The sequence below is a fragment of the Sphaeramia orbicularis genome, chromosome 12, assembly GCF_902148855.1.
Source record: "Sphaeramia orbicularis chromosome 12, fSphaOr1.1, whole genome shotgun sequence".
In the NCBI taxonomy this organism is placed as follows: Eukaryota; Metazoa; Chordata; class Actinopteri; order Kurtiformes; family Apogonidae; genus Sphaeramia; species Sphaeramia orbicularis.
The window spans coordinates 9,442,093-9,462,966 of NC_043968.1; the positions used below are offsets into that span (position 1 = coordinate 9,442,093).

Sequence of the window (20,874 nt, forward strand, 5' to 3'; positions counted from 1 at the left end):
TACCTCCGCCAAGGAGGTTGTGTTTTTGCCAGGGTTTGTTTGTTTGTCTGTCCGTTAGTCTGCAACATAACTCAAAAGTTATGGACAGATTTGGATGAAATTTTCAGGGTTTGTTGGAAATGGGATAAGGAAGAAATGATTAAATTTTGGTGGTGATCGGGGGTGGGGGGGCCCACAGGGGGGGCGCAGACCAGAAAATTTCATCAAAATCTGTCCATAACTTTTTGAGTTATGTTGCACACTAACGGACAGACAAACAGACAGACAGACAAACAAACCCTGGCAAAAACATAACCTCCTTGGCGTGGGGGGGCCCACGGGGGGGGGGGGGCGGAGGTCTGCGCTCTCCGAGTGCTTCTAGTTTTGGATGTGTTTATTATGATGTGTTATTAACATGTTTAAGCTAATTCGTTTATGCTAGCAGTCGCAGATGGGTTGCTAATTCTTTATGCAGGCTCATGTTAAGTTTATGTAAATTCATTGGTTGTGTTTAGGTATAATATGCCAGCCTTTGAACTAACCTTTACTTATTTACCATGTGATTAGCTCAATGCTAACTTGAATGGGAAAATCCATAGACACGCTAACGATTAGCATTTACAGATTAATTTAAGATTTATAACGTCTTTTCACCCAGCAACAAAGGTTCACATCGGAGATATTTTATACTATTCATTCTTACAACAACTGAACATAAAATACTCACAGGCAAACATTTTTGGGGCCATACAAACAGAGTGAAAGAAACGTGTCTGTTAGTTCATTCTTATGTCCAAACTGACTACGGTAACACCGAAAGGACAAAACATACGTTAGTGCAACTTATTCCGACCACTAGAGGGCCCCCTTTGCTTGCTTTGAACAACTGAACATCACATATTATTGGGCTCTGTTAGTATTAGTACTTATTAGTGGGTTTAAGATTCCTGTCAGTCACTCACAAGTGGAAATAAACTGTTGTGGACATAAACATGGAGAAAAGTACCGATCTTTTCCATGGACATTTTCATTTTAAATGTTTTCAGATGGTAGGGTTGAGTAGGACACAGTTGTTTATAAGCACTGCAGTGTGGAATTATTTTTATCACCGTAGTATTTCCACTCTGAAATATCACTGAAAGGAAATACACACTGTTGATGCCGGCAACCCCCCAATATAACTATGTGATTAATCGCGATTAATCGCAGAAATCCACACAATTAATTGCAATTAAAAATTTTAGTCGCTGCCCAGCACTAAATGCGTTACATGACTTCTGTATTACTTTTGAGTTACATACAGACTCTCGTCATAAATGGGGTGTGCTCAGTAGTACTTTTGTAACAGGTTACTCCCAACACTCCTCAGGAACACTCAGTAGATGTTTATGTTCTACCATAATCAGTGTTGTGCAAGTAACTTCCAAACTGTAATCCATTGCAGATTACTTATTACTGTTATTTAAAAGTAATTCCCTACCTTACAATATTACTGTCTCAGAATGGTAATGCGTTACATGACTCTTGTATTACTGTTGAGTTACATACAGACTCTCATCATAAATGGGGCGTGCTCAGTAGAGACCCCCCCGTTACTGTAATGCATTACTTTTGTAAATCGTTACTCCCAACACTGCTCAGGAGCACTCAGTAGATGTTTATGTTCTACCATAGACAGTGTTGTGCAAGTAACTTCCAAACTGTAATCCATTACAGATTACTTATTACTATTATTTAAAAGTTATTTTTTTACCTTACAATATTACTGTCTCAGAATTGTAATCCGTTACATGACTCCTGTATTACTTTTGAGTTACATACAGACTCTCATCATAAATGGGCCGTGCTCAGTAGTACTTTTGTAACAGGTTACTCCCAACACTGTTCAGGAACACTCAGTAGATGTTTACATTCTACCATTATCAGTGTTGTGCAAGTTACTTCCAAACTGTAATCCACTGCAGATTACTTATTACTGTTATTTAAAAGTAATTCCCTACCTTACAATATTACTGCCTCAGAATTGTAATGTGTTACATGACTCCTGTATTACTGTTGAGTTACATACAGACTCTAGCCATAAATGGGGCATGCTCAGTAGAACCCCTCCCCCGTTACTGTAATGCATTACTTTTGTAAATTGTTACTCCCAACACTGCTCAGGAACGCCCAGTAGATATTTACATTCTACCATAATCAGTGTTGCGTAAGTTACTTCCAAACTGTAATCCATTACAGATTACTTGTTACTGTCATTTAAAAGTAATTCCTTATCTTACAATATTACTGTCTCAAAATTGTAGTGTATTACATGACTCGTGTATTACTTTTGAGTTACATACAGACTCTAGTCATAGTAATGAGCATACGTCCATGTGGACAATGGAATGTCTTCTGCGTCTGCACCCATTGGCTGAACACCAACACGAAATAGAACTGTACAGACACATTTCGGATTCCTCAAGGTCCTGCTATTTTTTTTTTTTTTTTTCATTTGTGCAATTAAATCATGGATGAAAAGTGTGTTGTAATGTAAGTGCTATTGAACATGATTAGTAATGCCTTACACTACTGCATTACAGCAAAAAGTAATCTTTTACTGTAATGCATTAGTTTGTAACACATTACTCCCAACACTGCTGAGGAACACTCAGTAGATGTTTACAGTAGATGTTTTTTTTTCCTATTATTTATTTATTTATTTATGTATTTATTTGCACATCAAAAAACAGCAAGAGAAAATAAAAAAACAACAACATTCAAACAAGTAACATCATTGTGCAGGAGAGGTTAGAAGCCAAAAAGGGCTTATATGAATACCTCCCCAGAAATGAGCAATACACGGGGAAAAAAGAAAAAAGATTTAAAAATACAATATAACTGAATTAATAAACTAAAGTAAAAACAATGAAAATGCAAATCACATTACAAATCATCAAATCAAATGATATACAGCCTTACAGTTTTTCATGAATTAGAGTCCTTTTCAGATGCTTTTTAAACAATGATAAAGAAGATACTGATTGAAGTTTAGGCCGTAGATTCTTCAATTCTTCGATTTTTCATTTTTGTTTTCTTTTATTACCTCCGCCAAGGAGGTTATGTTTTTGCCAGGGTTTGTTTGTTTGTTTGTTTGTTTGTTTGTTTGTTTGTTTGTTTGTCTGTCCGTTAGTGTGCAACATAACTCAAAAAGTTATGGACAGATTTGGATGAAATTGTCAGGGTTTGTTGGAAATGGGATAAGGAAGAAATTATTAAATTTTGGTGGTGATCGGGGGTGGGGGGGCCCCCGGGGGGGGGGGCACTGATCAGCCTTGGCAGAGGTCTGCGCTCTCCGAGTGCTTCTAGTTATAATTCTTTTCCCCCTGTTTTGTATTATGTTTGTGTCTGAAATAAACTAAACTAAACGTCCTACCACAAACAATGGATAAATTGTAGATGCAAATAACCACTTTGTATCCTCTGCCAGACACTTTCTGTACAGATAATTACACCATACTTTTAATATGTACAGTCTACTCATTTGCTACCCACATCCCTCTGATATCACTGTGCCAAGTCTGCCTGCCAAGTTTGTGCTAACTGATTGACACAGCATCTCACAAGAGCAACAAACACCAGTAACAACATCATCATCATCTTCTTGTCTACTCAGGATGTGTTTACTCTGGGATCAGAGCGGAGCTGCAGGTTGTAAATATTCATATCTCATCATCCGGTGCTTCTCTCTTTCCTTCCCCTTGTCAACAGTCTATGATCTGCTCACCTCACCTGACTGCCTGCCAGACCTGCTGCAGGGGGGCCTGGCTGAGCAGGGGCTGAACGAGGCTTTCATCCTCACCACCTTTAAGTTGCAGCCCAAGACCGGAACAACTGTGTTTGGCCTGTACAACCCCAGGGACAACAGCAAATACTTTGAGTTTACAGTGATGGGGAAGCTTAACAGAGGTACAAGAGCATGACATTTACAGCTGCAGCACTTTGTCAAAGTTCTACCACGTAATATTTCTACATTAAAAATATGTAAATGGACTTGTGAAACATGAAAAGACCCCCCATGATAATTCGCTATTGCACACATCATCTTAAGCTCTATGGAATTGGACTACTGTTTTTGATCAGTGCTTCGGTTAAGTATCAGCAGCTTTATCGATAGCACAGGTGTCAAACATGCGGCTCAGGGGCCAAATCCAGCCCGCTAAAGGGTCCAGTCAGACCCCTGGGATGAATTTGTGAAATGCAAAAATTACATTAAGATATTAACAATCCTTGTAGTTGAGGTTCCACATTCAGACCAATTTAATCTCATAATAGCATATAAACACTCACAACTCCAATTTTTTGTCTTTGTAAGTGTGAATGTTTTCATGTATTTACACTAAAACAAAGTATAATTTCGCAAAAACTCTGAATAACCTCAACAAATAAGAACAACCTGAAATGTCTTCAGAGAAGTGCAATTTTAATAATATTCCACCTGTTACTAAATCTTTTGTGTATTTGTAGATCCACTGTGATCTGTAAGTTATAATGTGCATGTGGAAATGATAAACTAAAGCATAAGAGTGTTAAAACTGCAATTTTTTTTCCAGTTTGTTCGCATAATCACGTTTTTCTGGAGGGACTGTTCTTGGCTCTTTGAACCCAGATGTTAACGTTTTTGGAGAAAATAGCAGAGCTGCAGGAGTACAAGGGGTGATGGGTGATGAGCTAATGTTAAATACAAATTTGCTGACATGGTAAAATAGCTGAAGATCATTCTTTTACACTTCAACTGTCACGAAAAAAAAAAAAATGTTTTGTTCAATGAACAGAAGCTGCCAAAGTCGGACACAGCATTCTGGTGAGCTGTCAGTTACTCATGTCAATCAAAGGTGTCATCCAACACAACAATTCCTAAAAAGCAGGTGCTGAAATATTATCAACAGATAAATACTTTAAAGATGGACCAGAACAGAACGCCTTCGTTGCACATGCGTGATGACGTCACACGCGCTGCATTGTTTTGGTGAGAACGCAGCCAACATGGTGTTGAGGCAGCAACAGTCCAAAAAGACCACACCAGGTCTAAACAGACCACACCAGGTCTAAACAGACCACACCAGGTCCACTGGAACACGGTCAAAGCTTCCATTTCTTCAAAAGGGTGGAATCCCTCCAACATGCTCAAACATTTGTCCACGGCATGGGATTCATTTACAGGAATGTCACGTATTTGATACGCTACTTAGCGACGCTTGTGAATCTAGCGGCAGAGTGAACACCAGGCCAGTTCCGCTGCGGGCAACAAACGTCCTGCCCCCTCAAATAAAAGTTTCTGAAGGGAGGGGAAAGGAAATTAGATGCACAACAATGGGAGACATGGATGAATTAGTAAAGCATCTTAAGTTTCACTTTCACTGTGCGGTGCCCCCCCCCCCCCCCCCCCCCCGAACAGGGCCCAGCATCATCTGTTCTTATAATTCATACATACTGTATATGTTATATTTTCTGTGCAGAGATGGAAATATAAAATACAGTAAATGCAAACACACCCGTTTGTACTCTTTTATTCTCTCACCCAATGAGAATCAATAAGGAATTTGATCGATAAGCAAAATTGATAATGGAATCAGAATTGTTAAATTCTTATTGATTCCCATCCCTAGTGGTATTACACTTCATATTTCCACATGGGCTTCACTGTTGAGCTGCGGTCCGTACTCCTTGATTTTAGATGCGAATACATTTGTTTTTACAACTTATTTTGCTGACGCCAGATGGATGGCAAGGTGATCACAGTGAGGTCTGAAGTTATCCAGAATAAATGGAGAGATGAAGGGGAAATACGCTGCTGCTGACTACTGTAAAATAAAAAAAAAACAAAAACAAAAAACAGTTATCTCATCCACTGATTCCACTTGTACCTCCCCCTTCTTCTCTCCCCTCCGCTGCTTCTCGTAGCGGTGTTGCGTTATCTGCGGAGTGACAAGAGGATGAGCTCTGTAACCTTCAACAACCTGGTGCTGGCAGATGGCCAGATGCACAAACTGTTGTTTCACCTGAGGGGTCTGCAGCAGCAGGGGCCAGGGGGGGTGGAGCTGCATCTGGACTGCAGGCTGGTGGAGACACTCAGGGATCTGCCCGCTGTGTTCCAGGGTTTGCCAGCAGGCTACGGTATAATTGAGCTAAAGACGATGCAAGCCAGGGAGCAGGTGAAGCATCCTTTTCATAATTTCCATACAATAGTAAATACACTGCTGTTCCAATGACTGAGCTGGAGGTTTCCAAACGGCTCGGCTGATAACTCTGACCTGTTTTATTCACAGGAGAGTTTAGAGGAGCTCAAGCTGGTCGTTGGCGACACTTTTGAGAATGTTGCATCCATACAGGACTGCCATTTCCAACAAAGAGATGCTGTTCAAACTCTGGGTAAGATTCTCTCAGTGGGAGTCCGAGGAGATAGACAAATGTTTCCTAGATAAACAGTCTTTGGCTGGAAAACAACAGTCAGTGTTTTACAGAGAGCAGGCTTGGAGAAGCCCCCACCACTGCCTCAGTTTAACACATAACAGCCCCTTTCTTTTAGGGGTCAACACGAAGCAGCTGTCCAATCAAATGTTGGAGTTAACCAAAGTGATAAATGAACTGAAAGACGTCCTTATTCAACAGGTAAAACCCACTAACAGTTCCTCTGGGACCACTTAATCCCTATTTCCTCCCCACTGACCTCCCTAACTGTTTCCCTGACTGCATATAAACTTGTTTATATATGACCCTTTTCAGGTCAAAGAAACCTCATTTCTAAGAAACACCATCTCAGAATGTCAGGCCTGTGGTAAGATGATCTCCAACAACAGAATATTTTCATTTTATTTTTATATGGCATAACTTTCAGAGATGTTTTTATTGCGTTGTGTAAAGGTTTGGGTGGTACTGAGGAGGTGAAGCCAAGGTGTGGGCCAGGTGTCTGTTTCCGTGACGATATGTGCATAGAGACGGTGAATGGAGTCGAGTGTGCACCGTGTCCTGATGGATATACTGGAGATGGTTTTAACTGTGATGATGTGGATGAGGTAAGACTAAGTGTGTTTGTTTCACAGTATCCCATATGATAAATATAAGACCTGCAGCTTTTTCTACATTGCACTGTCATTCATATTTTACCATTTAGACTTAGATTTATAGGTGCCCTCACCCCCCACATCACATCCTGTACATGTGCAGATATGATGATGTAAAAATGTAAATAATATTTTGTTTTTATTTCTAGTTCTTTATTTATATAAATACCAAATTTCTCATTTTTCTCTTTATATTTTCATTTTTTCCACTCGTTTGTGGGGTTTTTTTCTACCTGTCTTTTTCTCTGCACTTGATAGTGGTATTTTTGTTGTTGTTAACTGTGAAATTTCCCCATGATGGGATAAATAAAGTCCTATCTTATCTTTTCTGTATGAAAGATTCCATGTGCAACATAAAATCACATGCAGAAAATGAATAGATAATATGACGTTGCTGTGTTCACATTTTGTCAATATGAGGATAGTATGGAGTGATACAATAGGAAAGGCAGAAATCAGATTTCATTTAAGGCTGGAAGAAAAATACATGAGATGTAATCAAATTTATGGTGTAAATTTAATCAAGTTGCTGTCTTTTTACTTACACAGAAATGTTCTGGTATTTATCATGTGACATTATGATCACTGCTATACATAGTGCAGAGTTAATACATATAACACAGCACATAATTTTTATTTAAGCACAATCATTTACAACTGTTCCATGTTTTACTTGAAAAAACTTATACTTGAAAAAAAAAAAAAATAATAATAATAATAATAATAATAGAATGTGGAGATATCAGTGTAAATCATGCACATGTCTTTTGGTTGTGTCCTAAACTTGCATCATTCTGGGATGATGTATATTCAACAATTGTTAAGATTATTATTAGGGTTATGCAATTCCTAAAACATGTTTGGTGATGTATTTTGGATGTATTATTGGTAATAGTGTAAGAAAAAAATGATAGATATTTGTTTAAAATACTATTAGCAGCCTGTAAAAAGGCTATTACCAAAAAAATGGTGTCGATTAGAACCACCTACGACTAACGACTGAATACAAACTGTGAATGGAATATTTGAGATGGAGATTCTGACCCGTAGACTGAGGACTGAAGAAGAACAGAGTCATGATAAATGGCAGAAATGGACAATTTTCATCTCAACATCACATTACTAAAAACAATTGTTAGTCACAAGGTTTATTGTAGTCAATGTATCCCATATGTCCCCTATGTTTGTCTTATTTTGTAATGTACATAAAATAAACAATAAAAATAAATTTAAAAAAACAAACAATAATAATAATAATAACAATAATAATAATAATAATAATAATAATAATGGAAACAAAGTCTGGTTTCAACTATTCAAACCATCCATAGCAGATCCTCTGGTTTAGGGAATCACAGTGTCTCTGTTGTTTTACTTCCATTTGCAATATAATTTATGTAAGACAAGCTACATTATTAATAGCAGTGGGAGGGCACTGGTAAAGGACAATTATTGTGTTCAGTTCACAGAAGGTAACTGTGAGCCTGAGGCGGTTGCTCATGGATTTTATATAATTTACACAAAAGTGCTTCTATCCTGCAGGCAAACCAGTTAAATGAGAATGTACTTAGGTGCCAATATTAGTTATTTGTTATGGTCTTCTCAACTTCACGCTGAGGACAAATAAATTCAATTAATGCAGGTTAATGTAGATATAAGAAATATTACACACTGATTTTATTAGAAGTAAGATCTACACTGTAAGACCGGATAAGTTGAGTTTACTTAAAAATTCTGAGGTAACCGGTTGCCTTAAAAAATGTAAGTAATGAAAACTTGAGTGTATTAAACTTAAATGCTTGATTTGAATGGAATTGATATTTTAAGTACAACACACTAAATGCCAAGTTCATTTAACTTAAAATCTGTTGCAATGTCATTTGCTTTGTATAATCATTAGACTTAATATCATCAGTTCATTGGACTCAATTCCAAGTTGATTGTAACTAAAATCTTCTGCAATATAAATTGCTTTGTATAATTATTTGAATTAATATATTGTAACATTGATGGAAGTTAGGCAGGAAGTTAGCTCACTGCACTTTGTCAACACAGGAAGTACTTTTAGTTTGGTAAGGCTTAATAACTTATATTGCAACATAACTATCCTAGATGAACAGTAAATCCATAGTTCTTCCTCAGGCTCTGACTCATGGTGCAGCTCTACAAAAATACAAAAACAAACACAAAAAGGACAATAAACACTGACATACACACATTCAGTCCAAATGAACACTAACAGCCCAACCCCGCTGAACCCCTGCACAGAAGAAGAACACATTTACAACTACATGCCCAATACCCACAATGCAATGTGGAGATAAAAAGGTGTGGTCATGACTAAAACTTAGTGATTTAAATCCATTCAACTGAAACTTTTTCATACTTTCGACTATGTCTGCAAATTAGTAGAATATACTGAACATTTTATAGTAATGGAATAAAACTGAAATCATTTAAGTGCATTGTCATTAAAGCATTTTAGTAAAAACAAAGTCCAGGCTTACAGTGCAGTCATGCACAGGGGATCCAAAGGCACTTTACAGAAACCAGTACCTTTATGAGACTGAGGTTCAGCTCAGTAATTTCAGAGGAGTTAAATAACATTAGCGGAGGTCCTCGAAGGAATAGCAGGATGCGGCTGTGTGTGTGTGTGTGTGTGTGTGTGTGTGTGTTAGACTGCCTGTCTTTTTGCGTTTGCAGTGACCCCTTTTTCTAAGGACCGGCCCCTTCAGCATTCTTTTTTTTTTTTTTTTTTTGCATGAGCAAAAGTGTCATCAAACCTAAAAGCTTTTGGTGGGGGTGGGGGGGTTGAAGCCCTGAGAGAACCACATACATTTTGCAGCTTCATCTGAGCTCATGTCTTGTTTTCTTCAGTGCCAGTTTAACCCCTGCTTCCCTGGAGTGAAGTGTGTGAACACGGCCCCGGGCTTCCGCTGTGATGCCTGTCCACTGGGCTACACTGGCCTGGCAGTGGAGGGAGTGGGCGTTCTGTTTGCACAGACCAACAAACAGGTAAAAGACAAATAATGAAATCAAAGGGAAAAGAAAACATCTGGAATACTTGAATTGCCTTCAGCAGGGCTTAATGTAGTGGAATTAACCCATAAAGACCCAAACATCTATGAAGACGAAAACCAGCTACTCAGTGGCGGCTGCTCGTCTTTCAGACAGGGGAAGCTCATTGTTGGCTCACATCCAAAAAAAAGTCAAGTCATTTAAACATAAATTCGGCCCTCCATTCCTTTTTAAGAAAATGGTCAGTGTCCTTATCATACCAAGTAAACAAGAAAACGTTGAAATTATGTTAAATTGAAACAAGGAAGTACAATGAGTGTGTTTTATTTACAGAGCAAGAAATGAACAAATAATTTTGTAGTGGTTTCTCTCTCAGTTTCACAGCAGAATGCGTGATGGTATTAAACTGAACTCTGTCAAGTGAAGGAGTAGATCACAAAATAGCTGTCAATCAAACGGGATTCAGCCTTTCGACCGATCCTCCAATCAGCACATGGAAGCTGAGCGTCCAGTCCGGCCGAGCTCCGCCCACAGCTCCATTCACCCCCAGAGACGCAGAGCATCCGGGGGCGGGACAACATCGTGGCATTTATCCAATTACCGTCCAGTTTTGAGGCAATGAAAAACCTGTTCCACTCAGTCCCATTGAAGTGCATGGACGCTGAGCGTCTACGGACAAATGCACTGAGCAGAGATCGAATGAGAAAACACAGACACGGGAATGGAGAAGTGAACAACATCCAGTCCACTGATTTGTGATAAAACTGATTCTGAACGAACTCGTCTGTGAGATGAACATGTTCTTACACATTTGGAGTCAATGAAATGTCAACACAACCGAACATATTTGACCATTTAATTTTCATAATTTTAGGGGAAGCCGGGCTTCCCTTGCAGTCTGTGAGAAATCACCACTGCAGCAATTGATATAAAATGTTTAATCCCTGTTGATCCACATGTAAATAATTGGTGTAAAATGCAGTTTGTTGTCTTTTCATGGCCATCAGATATGACCCATTTGGACATTTTTTTTTAATTTATTTATTTATTTAGAACATGCAAAGAAACAAAATAAAAAAAACCGAAGCAAATTAAGACAAAAACAATATAACCTGTGGTCATGAGCTTTGGGTCATGACCGAAAGGACAAGATCCCGGATACAAGCGGCCGAAATGAGCTTCCTCCGTAGGGTGGCTGGGCGCACCCTTAGGGATAGGGTGAGGAGCTCAGTCACCAGGGAGGAGCTCGGAGTAGAGCCGCTGCTCCTCCACATCCAGAGGGGCCAGCTGAGGTGGATCGGGCATCTGTTTCGGATGCCTCTTGGCCGCCTCCCTGGGGAGGTGTTCCAGGTATGTCCCACCAGGAGGAGACCTCAGGGAAGACCCAGGACACGCTGGAGAGACTATGTCTCTCGGCTGGCCTGGGAACGCCTCGAGGTCCCCCCGGAAGAGCTGGAGGAGGAGTCTGGGGAGAGGGAAGTCTGGGCATCCCTGCTTAGACTGTTACCCCTGCGACCCATCCCCAGATGAAGTGGCAGATAATGGATGGATGGATAAAATAACATTTAAAGGAACAGAATCTATCTTCCAGTACATACAAGTCTGAATTTTGCAAAAGGACTAGGAAGAAGTATAAACTTATTTGATCCAACCCCTCACTGCTTTCACACCTTTATCACTAACTTAATACAAGAATCAAACAATAAAATTTTCCTAATATTGGCATCAAACCACAACAAATACATGATGCAGTAACTGAATTATACACAACTAAATGATCATGACAGTACAGTCATACAAACAGACTCAACAATTCAACAGTTTTCCTCAGTAATTACAGCAGATTTATCAGTACAACATTATCCATAAGCAAACAGGCCTCACTGTCATTATTAAATACTGTAAGAATCAGTTCTTTATATCTTTTTGTAAGCTGAATTATGTTTGATATTTGTTTTATCTCCACACACAATTTGTTCCACATTTTTACTCCACAGATGGTGATACAGAAACTTTTTAACCTAGTGCGTACTTTATGAATCTTTAAATTAAATTTTCCCCGTACATCATAGACTCCCTCTCTTTCACAAAATATTTCTTGAATATTGCCCGGCAGTAAGTTATTCTTTGCTTTATACATTATTTGAATAGTTTTGACGTTCAGAGGCTTCGTAGTGAACATGGAAACACCGTCATCATTTTTGACCCAGTTATGCATCTAAGGATTAAAAAAAAAAGAACTTAACTGCAAAAGATGATTTGGATTCAGCTTTTTACATTTACAATTACATTTTCTTGTGAAATGATGGTCTTATATGATCACATTTAGGGCTGTGTATTGGCAAGAATCTGGCGATACAATACAAATCACGATACTAGGATCACGATACGATATATCATGATACTGTTGAAAAGGCAATTTTTTGTTTGTTTCTTTTTTTTAATGATTATTTCCCGGAAGAATTGAATTACACCTGAAATATGTACAAATACTAAACACATTTTTATTTGATCGGAACAGGATCTAATGCTATATCACAAAATGTTCCTGTGTTCAAATTGAAATTATGTTTTACAGACATTACAGTTTAAGATCCTGTTCAAATGTTCATATTCTATTAGTTTAGAACTAACATCATAATATTATTTTTGTCCCAACAAAGGAACTACCATCTGCCTTTCAGACAGTAAAAAGTGCTTTTAGGACGATTCAAATAACCATTAGTGTTAAATAATAATAAATAAAATATAAACAAAAAAGAAAAACAAAAAAATTAAAAATTAACCTCCACAATATCTGCATTTGAATAAATACCTAAAAATGCTGATACAGTACTTTTTAATATTGATACAGTATTGTGAAATGAAATATTGTGATATATTGCAGAACCAATATTTTCTAACACCCCTAATCACATTACAATGAGATTATGACAGTGTTTATTCTACGATATGGAAATATTTTAGCAGCACATATAAGGATGATGAATTGTGTCAATGTAAATGAATGGAGCAGATGTAAAGAGTCATATTAATGCATGATGACCCAAACACCGTCTGGCAACCCAAATCATGTTCTGATAAAATGTTTAATACCTGTTGATCCACTAATCCTATCAATACATGTAAATAATTGGTGTAAAATGCAGTTTATTATCTTTTCATGGTCATCAGATATGACCCATTTGGACATTCAGAGGCTCCGTAGTTACCGTGGAAACACCGTCATCTTCTACAACATTAATTTACCAGTAAAACCCAAGGAGTTGGATCAGTGACAGTGGATGGGGACACTTATTTTATGTTCAGTTAATGATAGATTTGCTGATAAAGTCCCTTTTTCTTCAGTTTTCTCTATTCTTATATAATAACCTTCAAATTTACTCTAAGTTTTTATGAAGATCTTAATTGAATATAGGAAATTAAGTATAAGAAAAAAGACGGTTTACACTAAAAAAATGCAAAATACAGAGGATAATGTTAGAATAAATTATGATAAATCAATTAAGAAAGGTTAAATAGAGAGAAAAATTCATTTTGGAACTGACACAAAAGTAGCATTTGGTCTTTATGGGTCAATGGTTTTGGACGAGTGTTGTAGTTAAAACCACTTAAAGCAGGGGTCTCGAACTAATTTTCTTTCAGGGGCCACATTCAGCCCGATTGGATCTCCAGTGGGCCAGACCAGCAAAATAATAACATAATAACCTATAAATAACGACAACTCCATGTTTTTGTCTTTGTTTCAATGCAAAAAAACTCCATTAAATTATGAAAATACTTACTTTTATAAACTATCCAAGAAAAAAGAAGTGAATAACCTGAAAAAACTGACATTTCTTAAGAAAATTCAGTGCAGTTTTAACAATATTCTGCCTCAACTTGTCACTTCTACATGTGCATTATGGATCGGATCTGCAAAGACGCTAAACACTTAGTAACAGGCAGAAAATAGTTAAAATTGTGCCTCATTTTCTTTAGACATTTCAGGTTGTTCATATTTGTTCAGGTTATTCACATTTTATTGTTACAGGATAGTTTGTAAATGTAAATATTTTCATAATTTAATGTTATTTTTTGCTCTAAAACAAGGACAAAAAATTTGAAGTTGTCATTATTTAACTATAGGCATCATGTAATATTATTTTTTTCACATCAAACCGAGAAGAAAATATGAAGTCATTATTTTTTGTCGGTTCTTCTGCTGTTATTATTTGACTGTAGATCATATTGGTCTGTATGTGGAAGCTTTAGTAAAATGAGTTCCACAGCCTTGACTGTGGAATTTTTGCACTTTCATCCCACAGGCCGGGTTGGAACCTTTGGCGGGCCGCATTTGGCCCCTGGGTCGCATGTTTGAGACCCCTGACCTAAAGTCATGATCAAGACCAAAGCAGACACACAACACATGCTCTAATGCCAAACAGATCTGTGCCCATAGGTAAACAGTGACTGATATCATATGATATAGCCTTTCCACTTCATTTCTTTATACCACAGCACTGTTAATACAATGATGTGTATGTTCTTTTCAGTATCTAACATCTACTGTTGCAGTAAATGAACCACAGCTAACATTAATCATGTTAATGTAACTTCATAGGCTTAAACCAGATATATATTAGTAGCTTTATTATGTACATAGCTGTATGTTGCCTGCTTCTCTCATATAGTTTATTGTCAGGAACGACAGTTTGTCTCCTCATGTCCTGTCCCTTTAATCATTCAATAAGCTAACACTACATTACACAGTAATTAAATGAGGCAGCTTGCACACTTAGCTAAGATGCAAATTGGTGGGAAGCAACTTACTGTGATTATGTATTTGATTTATCTTCTGCCTTCTTTCATTTGTCTTGAATCACTTTGCAGCGATAGCTTTCCAAAGTATTAACCCATAAAGACGCAAACATCCACCAATGACCAAAACCATCTTCTGATCTAAACTGTTTAATAACTGTTGATCCATTAATCTTATCAATACATGTAAATAATTGGTGTAAAATACAGTTTGTCGTCTTTTCATGGTCATCAGATATGACCCATTTGGATGTTCATAGGCTCCATAGTTACCATGGAAACACTGTCATCTTCTACAACATTGAATCACCAGTAAAACCTATGGAGTTTGATAAATGACAGCGGAAGGAGACACTTGGTTTATGTTCAGTTAATGATATATTTTGCTAAAAAAAATCACTTTTTCTTCAGTTTTCTCTGTTTCTGACATAAAAACCCTCAGTTTTAATCTGAGCTTTTATGAACATCTACATGATCAGTGAATTAAATATAGCATGCATTTTCATATTCACAGTGTAATAATAGGTAATAAATATGGCAACGCATTCCGTTCACTGCAGAAAAATCATTCCCCTTATCTCATAATTAAAAGAAAAGTTCTTATAGTTATTACATAGTGTATCTTGTTATGCTGAGAAAAGTTAAGTCTTTCAATAATCCTATTATTGTCATATATAATATAAATACTCATGAAAATGTAAAATAATGAATGAATGTGTATAACGTCAGTGTGTCATCATGGGCACATTTAACATTTATTAGAATTATGACTTAAACTAATGATAAAACTGGTTGTGAATGGTTTATAATTGATAAATAATGGACATTAACCCATAAAGACCCAAACATCCACCATCGACCAAGACCGTCGACTGATGTAAACTATTTAATACCTGTTGATCAACTAATTATATCAATACATGTAAATAATTGGTGTAAAATGCAGTTTGTCATCTTGTCATGGTCATCAGATATGACCCATTTGGACGTTCAGAGGCTCTGTAGTTACAGTGGAAACACCGTCATCTTCGACAACTTTGATTCACCAGTGAAACCTATGGAGTTGGCTCAATGACAGTGGATGGAGACACTTGGTTTATGTTCAGTTATGTATATATTTTGCTGAAAAAAATCACTTTTTTTTAGGTTTTCTCTGTTTTTGAGATAATAACCATCAATTGTAATCTCACCATGATGATTAAAGTACATGATGAGTGAATTAAATTTAGGAAAATACCTGATTTTCATTGAAAAATGCAAAATACAGAGGATAATATAACAATAAATGGTGATAAATCACTTAAGAAAGGTTAGAAAGAGAGAAAATTTTATTTGGGAACTGCCACAAAAGTAACTTGGGGACTTCATGGGTTGATATTATTCAGAATCAGAATCAGAATCAGCTTTATTGTCCAAGTATGTGAACACATACAAGGAATTTGGCCTCGGTTTTTCTTTGCACACGTTTCGACATAAACCCAAAACAATATGAACCCAATCACAGTTGAACATAGACCTAATATAGATAAACATTCAACCAGAGACAAGGACAACAATGGGATGAGAATGACAGTGGATTTGTAATATGTACAGCTGGGGTCTCAAACATGCGGCCTGGGGGCCAAATGCGATCCGCCAAACGTTCCAACCCGGCCCGTGGGACAAATTTACAAAGTGCAAAAATTCCACAGTCAAGGCTGTGGAACTCATTTTAGTTCAGGTTCCACATACAGACCAATATGATCTACTGTCAAATAATAACAGCAGAATAACCAACAAAAAAGACTGACTCCAGATTTTCTTCTTGCTTTGATGCAAAAAAAAATATTACATTATGTCTATAAATAATGACAACTTCAAATTTTTGTCTTTGTTTTAGTGCAAAAAATAACATTAAATTATGAAAATATTTACATGTACAAACTATCCTGTAACAATAAAACGTGAATAACCGGAACAAATATGAACAACCTGAAATGTCTAAAGAAAAGTGTTGTGTCTTTGTAGATTCAATCCATAATGCACATGTATAAATGATAAATCGAGGTATAATATTGATAAATTACACTTATTTTTCTTAATAAATTTCAGTTTTTTAAGGTTATTCACATCTTTTTTGTTTGGATAGTTTATAAAAGTAAGTATTTTCATAATTTAATAAGATTTTTTGTACTTAAACAAACAGAAAAATTTAGAGTTGTGATTATTTATTGGTTATGATGCTATTATTTTACTGGTCCAGCCCAGTTGAGATCAAATCGGGCTAAATGTGGCCCCTGAAAGAAAATGAGTTTGAGAGCCCTGATGTGCAGAGTGCAAACTTTAGTTGTATACAGTGAGTGGATGTGTACAGGGATCCGGTCTATTAAAGACACAAATATGTTTATGTATATGTTATTGTAGTGCATATTGGTCAGAGTATTTTACATAGTGCAAATTAGTTTTTATACAGAGTGAAAAAAAATTCTTAACTATTCTAACAATGAAATCTTAAGCGATAAAGTTGGAAAATGTGTTTAAATATCTCATGTAACATACTTCTAACATATTGCACAACTTAGGTCTGTGACGACATTGATGAATGCAAAGGACCAGACAACGGAGGCTGTACTTCAAATTCAATTTGTCACAACTCTATGGTAAGACTGACACATAATCTGTGGACTGATGTGGGATGAATGCTTGATGTTTGTGGATCATTAATTTCTGTCCAGAGGCGCTCGTGACCAGCTTCTTTCTGCATGCACAGGGTTCGTACCACTGCGGCAGCTGTAAGACGGGCTTCACAGGAGATCAGGTGAAGGGATGTAAACCTGAGATCAGCTGTAGCAACAGTCTCACCAACCCCTGCGACGTCAACGCCCAGTGCACTGTGGAGAGAGACGGGTCTGTCACCTGCCAGGTAAGAGGTTCCACCAGTGGTTCCCAACCTTTTTTGGTTCGTGACCCCATTTTAACATCACATATTTCTGGCAACCCCAGACATTGAAAACAGAGACATGTTTTTTGCTAAAATTAATTAGTTTTTGATCATGTAATAGTTTGCTATACTATGTTGTAAATAAACATTAATTTTAGAGGACATTTAGTCTATATAATGTATATTATTATGGACAGAGGCAGTAAATCCAGGTGTAGATTACTGCACAAAGGGAGAATTGGATTTCCCTTGGTCAGGATATGTACAGTCAGTCCAGCTGTGATTTACAAGGAGGACAATTAATACTGAACAAACAAGAACTGAAACTATGAATTATGAAAGAGCTGCAGCATCTAAAACCGACCACAATGAACATTTGACAGATAAACAGAACCACAGTGCTGCAGTTTCACACTCAGTTTGTCATGTCTGTTATGGGTTGGGATTGTCTCTGTCAACTCACCATAGATTTTTATTAATATTTTTTTTTGTGGGGTTTTTTTGTGTTTTTTTTTTTTTTGTTATCGATTGCTAGAAATTTCAGGCAACCCCATTTGAATTCCAGGTGACCCCACGAGGGGTCTCAACCCCAAGGGTGACAACCACTGGGTTACACACTAAACACACAGGGTGTATGGAACAGCCTTCCCTTGGGGGGGGGGGGGCACACATGGATGCAGTTGATGATCAGATAACTGAACTAGAGCTGTCAAAACGTAGATCAGCTGGTGCTGGCACAACCACCAACAACCAGAACAAATGTCCATGACAGTTAATACTACTACAAACACAAGTATGAACAGTGGATATACTATCACTACAAATATAAGCACCAACATCTTGGATGAGAGACAAAACGTTTTCAAAAGAGCTAAACCAGTCCAGTTGAACCGAGAAGAACTAAACAAGAAGAATGATGACCTATGCAAATGAGAACCTACACCAGTGGTTCCCAACCTTTTTTGGTTCATGACCCCATTTTAACATCACAAACTTCTGGCGACCCCAGACATTCAAAATGGAGAAATTTTTTTTGCTAAAATTAATTTCTTTTTGATCATGTTATAGTTTGCTATATGTTGCAAATATACGTTAATTTTACATGACATTTAGGTTAAATAATGTAAATTTTTATTAGTAAATTTTAATTTTTAAAACTTTTTTTATCAATTACTAGAAATTTCAGGCGATCCCATTTGAATTCCAGTGGGGTCCCAAACCTAAGGTTAAGAAACACTGCATTAACTGTTCCCAATCCCCTTTTTAAGTTGTGTGGTACAGTCTGTTCTTTCTCAAACTGATAAAATCTTGCACCACAAACATCTGAAACCAGTGTTCAAGGGGTTAAACTGAAATGAGGAGGAAAGAGGGTCTTATTTAGAGGCTCACCTGGGGTGGATATCCACCAGCAGCACCAAAGTTTGCATTGGAATAACATTGATCCTTTTACAATGAAACTTTGCCACTTTAGTAAGTTTTTTTTTTTGTCTTTTTTTTATTTTTTTATTAATTACTAGAAATTTCAGGCAACCCCATATGAATTCCAGGCGACCCCATGTGGGGTCCCGACCCCAAGGTTGAAAAACACTGACATTATGCTCACTTTTCTTTGCCATCGCAGATGTTTTTTTCATCATTCCTTTCTTATTTTTTGATTAAAAGGCACTTTTTTGTGACTATAGTTCTAAGACACAACTTGGCTGCGGAGTGACCCATATTCATTTCCAGTCTCAGGGTTTCTTTGTAATATTTTTAAAGTAAATCATTCAATATTCCAAGTATTCATTATATATCTTGTTTCTGATGTCTGCAAATCATTTATTTTTATTTTAGCCATGCATGCAAAAACAAATTAAATATGTTTGGGGTAATTTTTTTGTCCTTGTTGTGCATTGGAAAAGGGTTTGCATAGTTTGTGCATTATTTTAAGCATCTTAATTATCTAAGATTTGCTTATCTGGATGTTTTTTAAAATTAATTCTTTGGTTGCAGGACAGTAGCTCATATAGACACTTGACTTTCTGACTTGTTTCCCATCTTCCCAGTGTGGAATTGGTTGGGCTGGTAATGGATACCTGTGCGGGAAGGATACTGACATTGATGGATACCCAGATGAGAAACTCAAATGCAAGGATCCAACCTGTAGAAAGGTAACGGAGGTGCCAACTGTTAACGAGTACAAGTTTTTTAAATGGAGACCGGCCTCTTTCATTCTGTGCAACCTCCTATTTCCACAGGATAACTGCATCTTTGTTCCTAACTCTGGTCAAGAGGATGCAGACAGGGACGGTCATGGAGACGCTTGTGATAATGATGCAGATGGTGATGGGATTCTAAACGAGCAGGTTGGTTCAGAGGTTTAAGCCTTTATCGGACAAGTGACTATTTTTGATCATTTCCACACACACTCACATTACAAGACAGTAGTCACTTTTCCATTGGACATCTGAGCAAAACTTTACCGATATTTACTAAGTGTTGAAAAAACAGAAGTGCATAATGTCGGTTTTTCCATTAAATCACAAAAGTAATGATTTGTTTATTTATTATCGCAAGATGACACGAGAAGTCATTCCATAAACACGACGACAAACGTAAATATGGTGTTGATTTACAGATATATTCATTATTCTTATATATTACCCCTCTATCTCGTACTAAATTAATCCTTTCATGCATCGTGGTCACTACAGTGGACAGTTCTTCTCCAGCTGTTCTCTTGTATTTTCATGGGTTTTGTTGTTTTAGTTCCATATCAACCAACACCGTGGACTCTTATGCATCATCCCATACACTGACATTCATACCATTACTGTAACTTTCCTGTTCTTTTATCTAAATCAATTGCTAATTGTTATTAGACTGTAATTAACAGGGTTTTTTTTTTAACAAAAATGTTTTTTTTTTCTTTTTTTGCATATTATCTGAGTAATAACTAGTATTATAGTGTGTTCAAATGTGAGAAAATATCACATTAGCAGCATTAACCTCCTGAGACCCAGGAAAGTGAAAATTTTAGCTTCTTTCCATTAAACAATTGTCTTGATAGGAAAC

The 20,874-nt window shown here is 37.0% G+C and overlaps 1 protein-coding gene across 2 annotated transcripts in view; it reads left to right on the forward strand.

Moving 5' to 3' along the window:
• The window catches only part of thbs4b (thrombospondin 4b), a 49,881-nt gene that overhangs the window by 5,983 nt on the left and 23,024 nt on the right, over window positions 1-20,874 (forward strand). Inside the window, exons 2-12 of one of the 2 annotated variants that reach the window (XM_030150648.1) lie at window positions 3,730-3,927; window positions 5,923-6,173; window positions 6,288-6,390; window positions 6,548-6,630; window positions 6,745-6,796; window positions 6,883-7,034; window positions 9,960-10,097; window positions 17,462-17,539; window positions 17,650-17,802; window positions 19,866-19,970; window positions 20,058-20,165. In XM_030150648.1, the coding sequence (XP_030006508.1) occupies window positions 3,730-3,927; window positions 5,923-6,173; window positions 6,288-6,390; window positions 6,548-6,630; window positions 6,745-6,796; window positions 6,883-7,034; window positions 9,960-10,097; window positions 17,462-17,539; window positions 17,650-17,802; window positions 19,866-19,970; window positions 20,058-20,165 (1,421 nt within the window). Of the gene's footprint in view, window positions 1-3,729; window positions 3,928-5,922; window positions 6,174-6,287; window positions 6,391-6,547; window positions 6,631-6,744; window positions 6,797-6,882; window positions 7,035-9,959; window positions 10,098-17,461; window positions 17,540-17,649; window positions 17,803-19,865; window positions 20,166-20,874 lie in introns of both variants that reach the window. The other variant, XM_030150647.1, reaches the window with a different exon arrangement.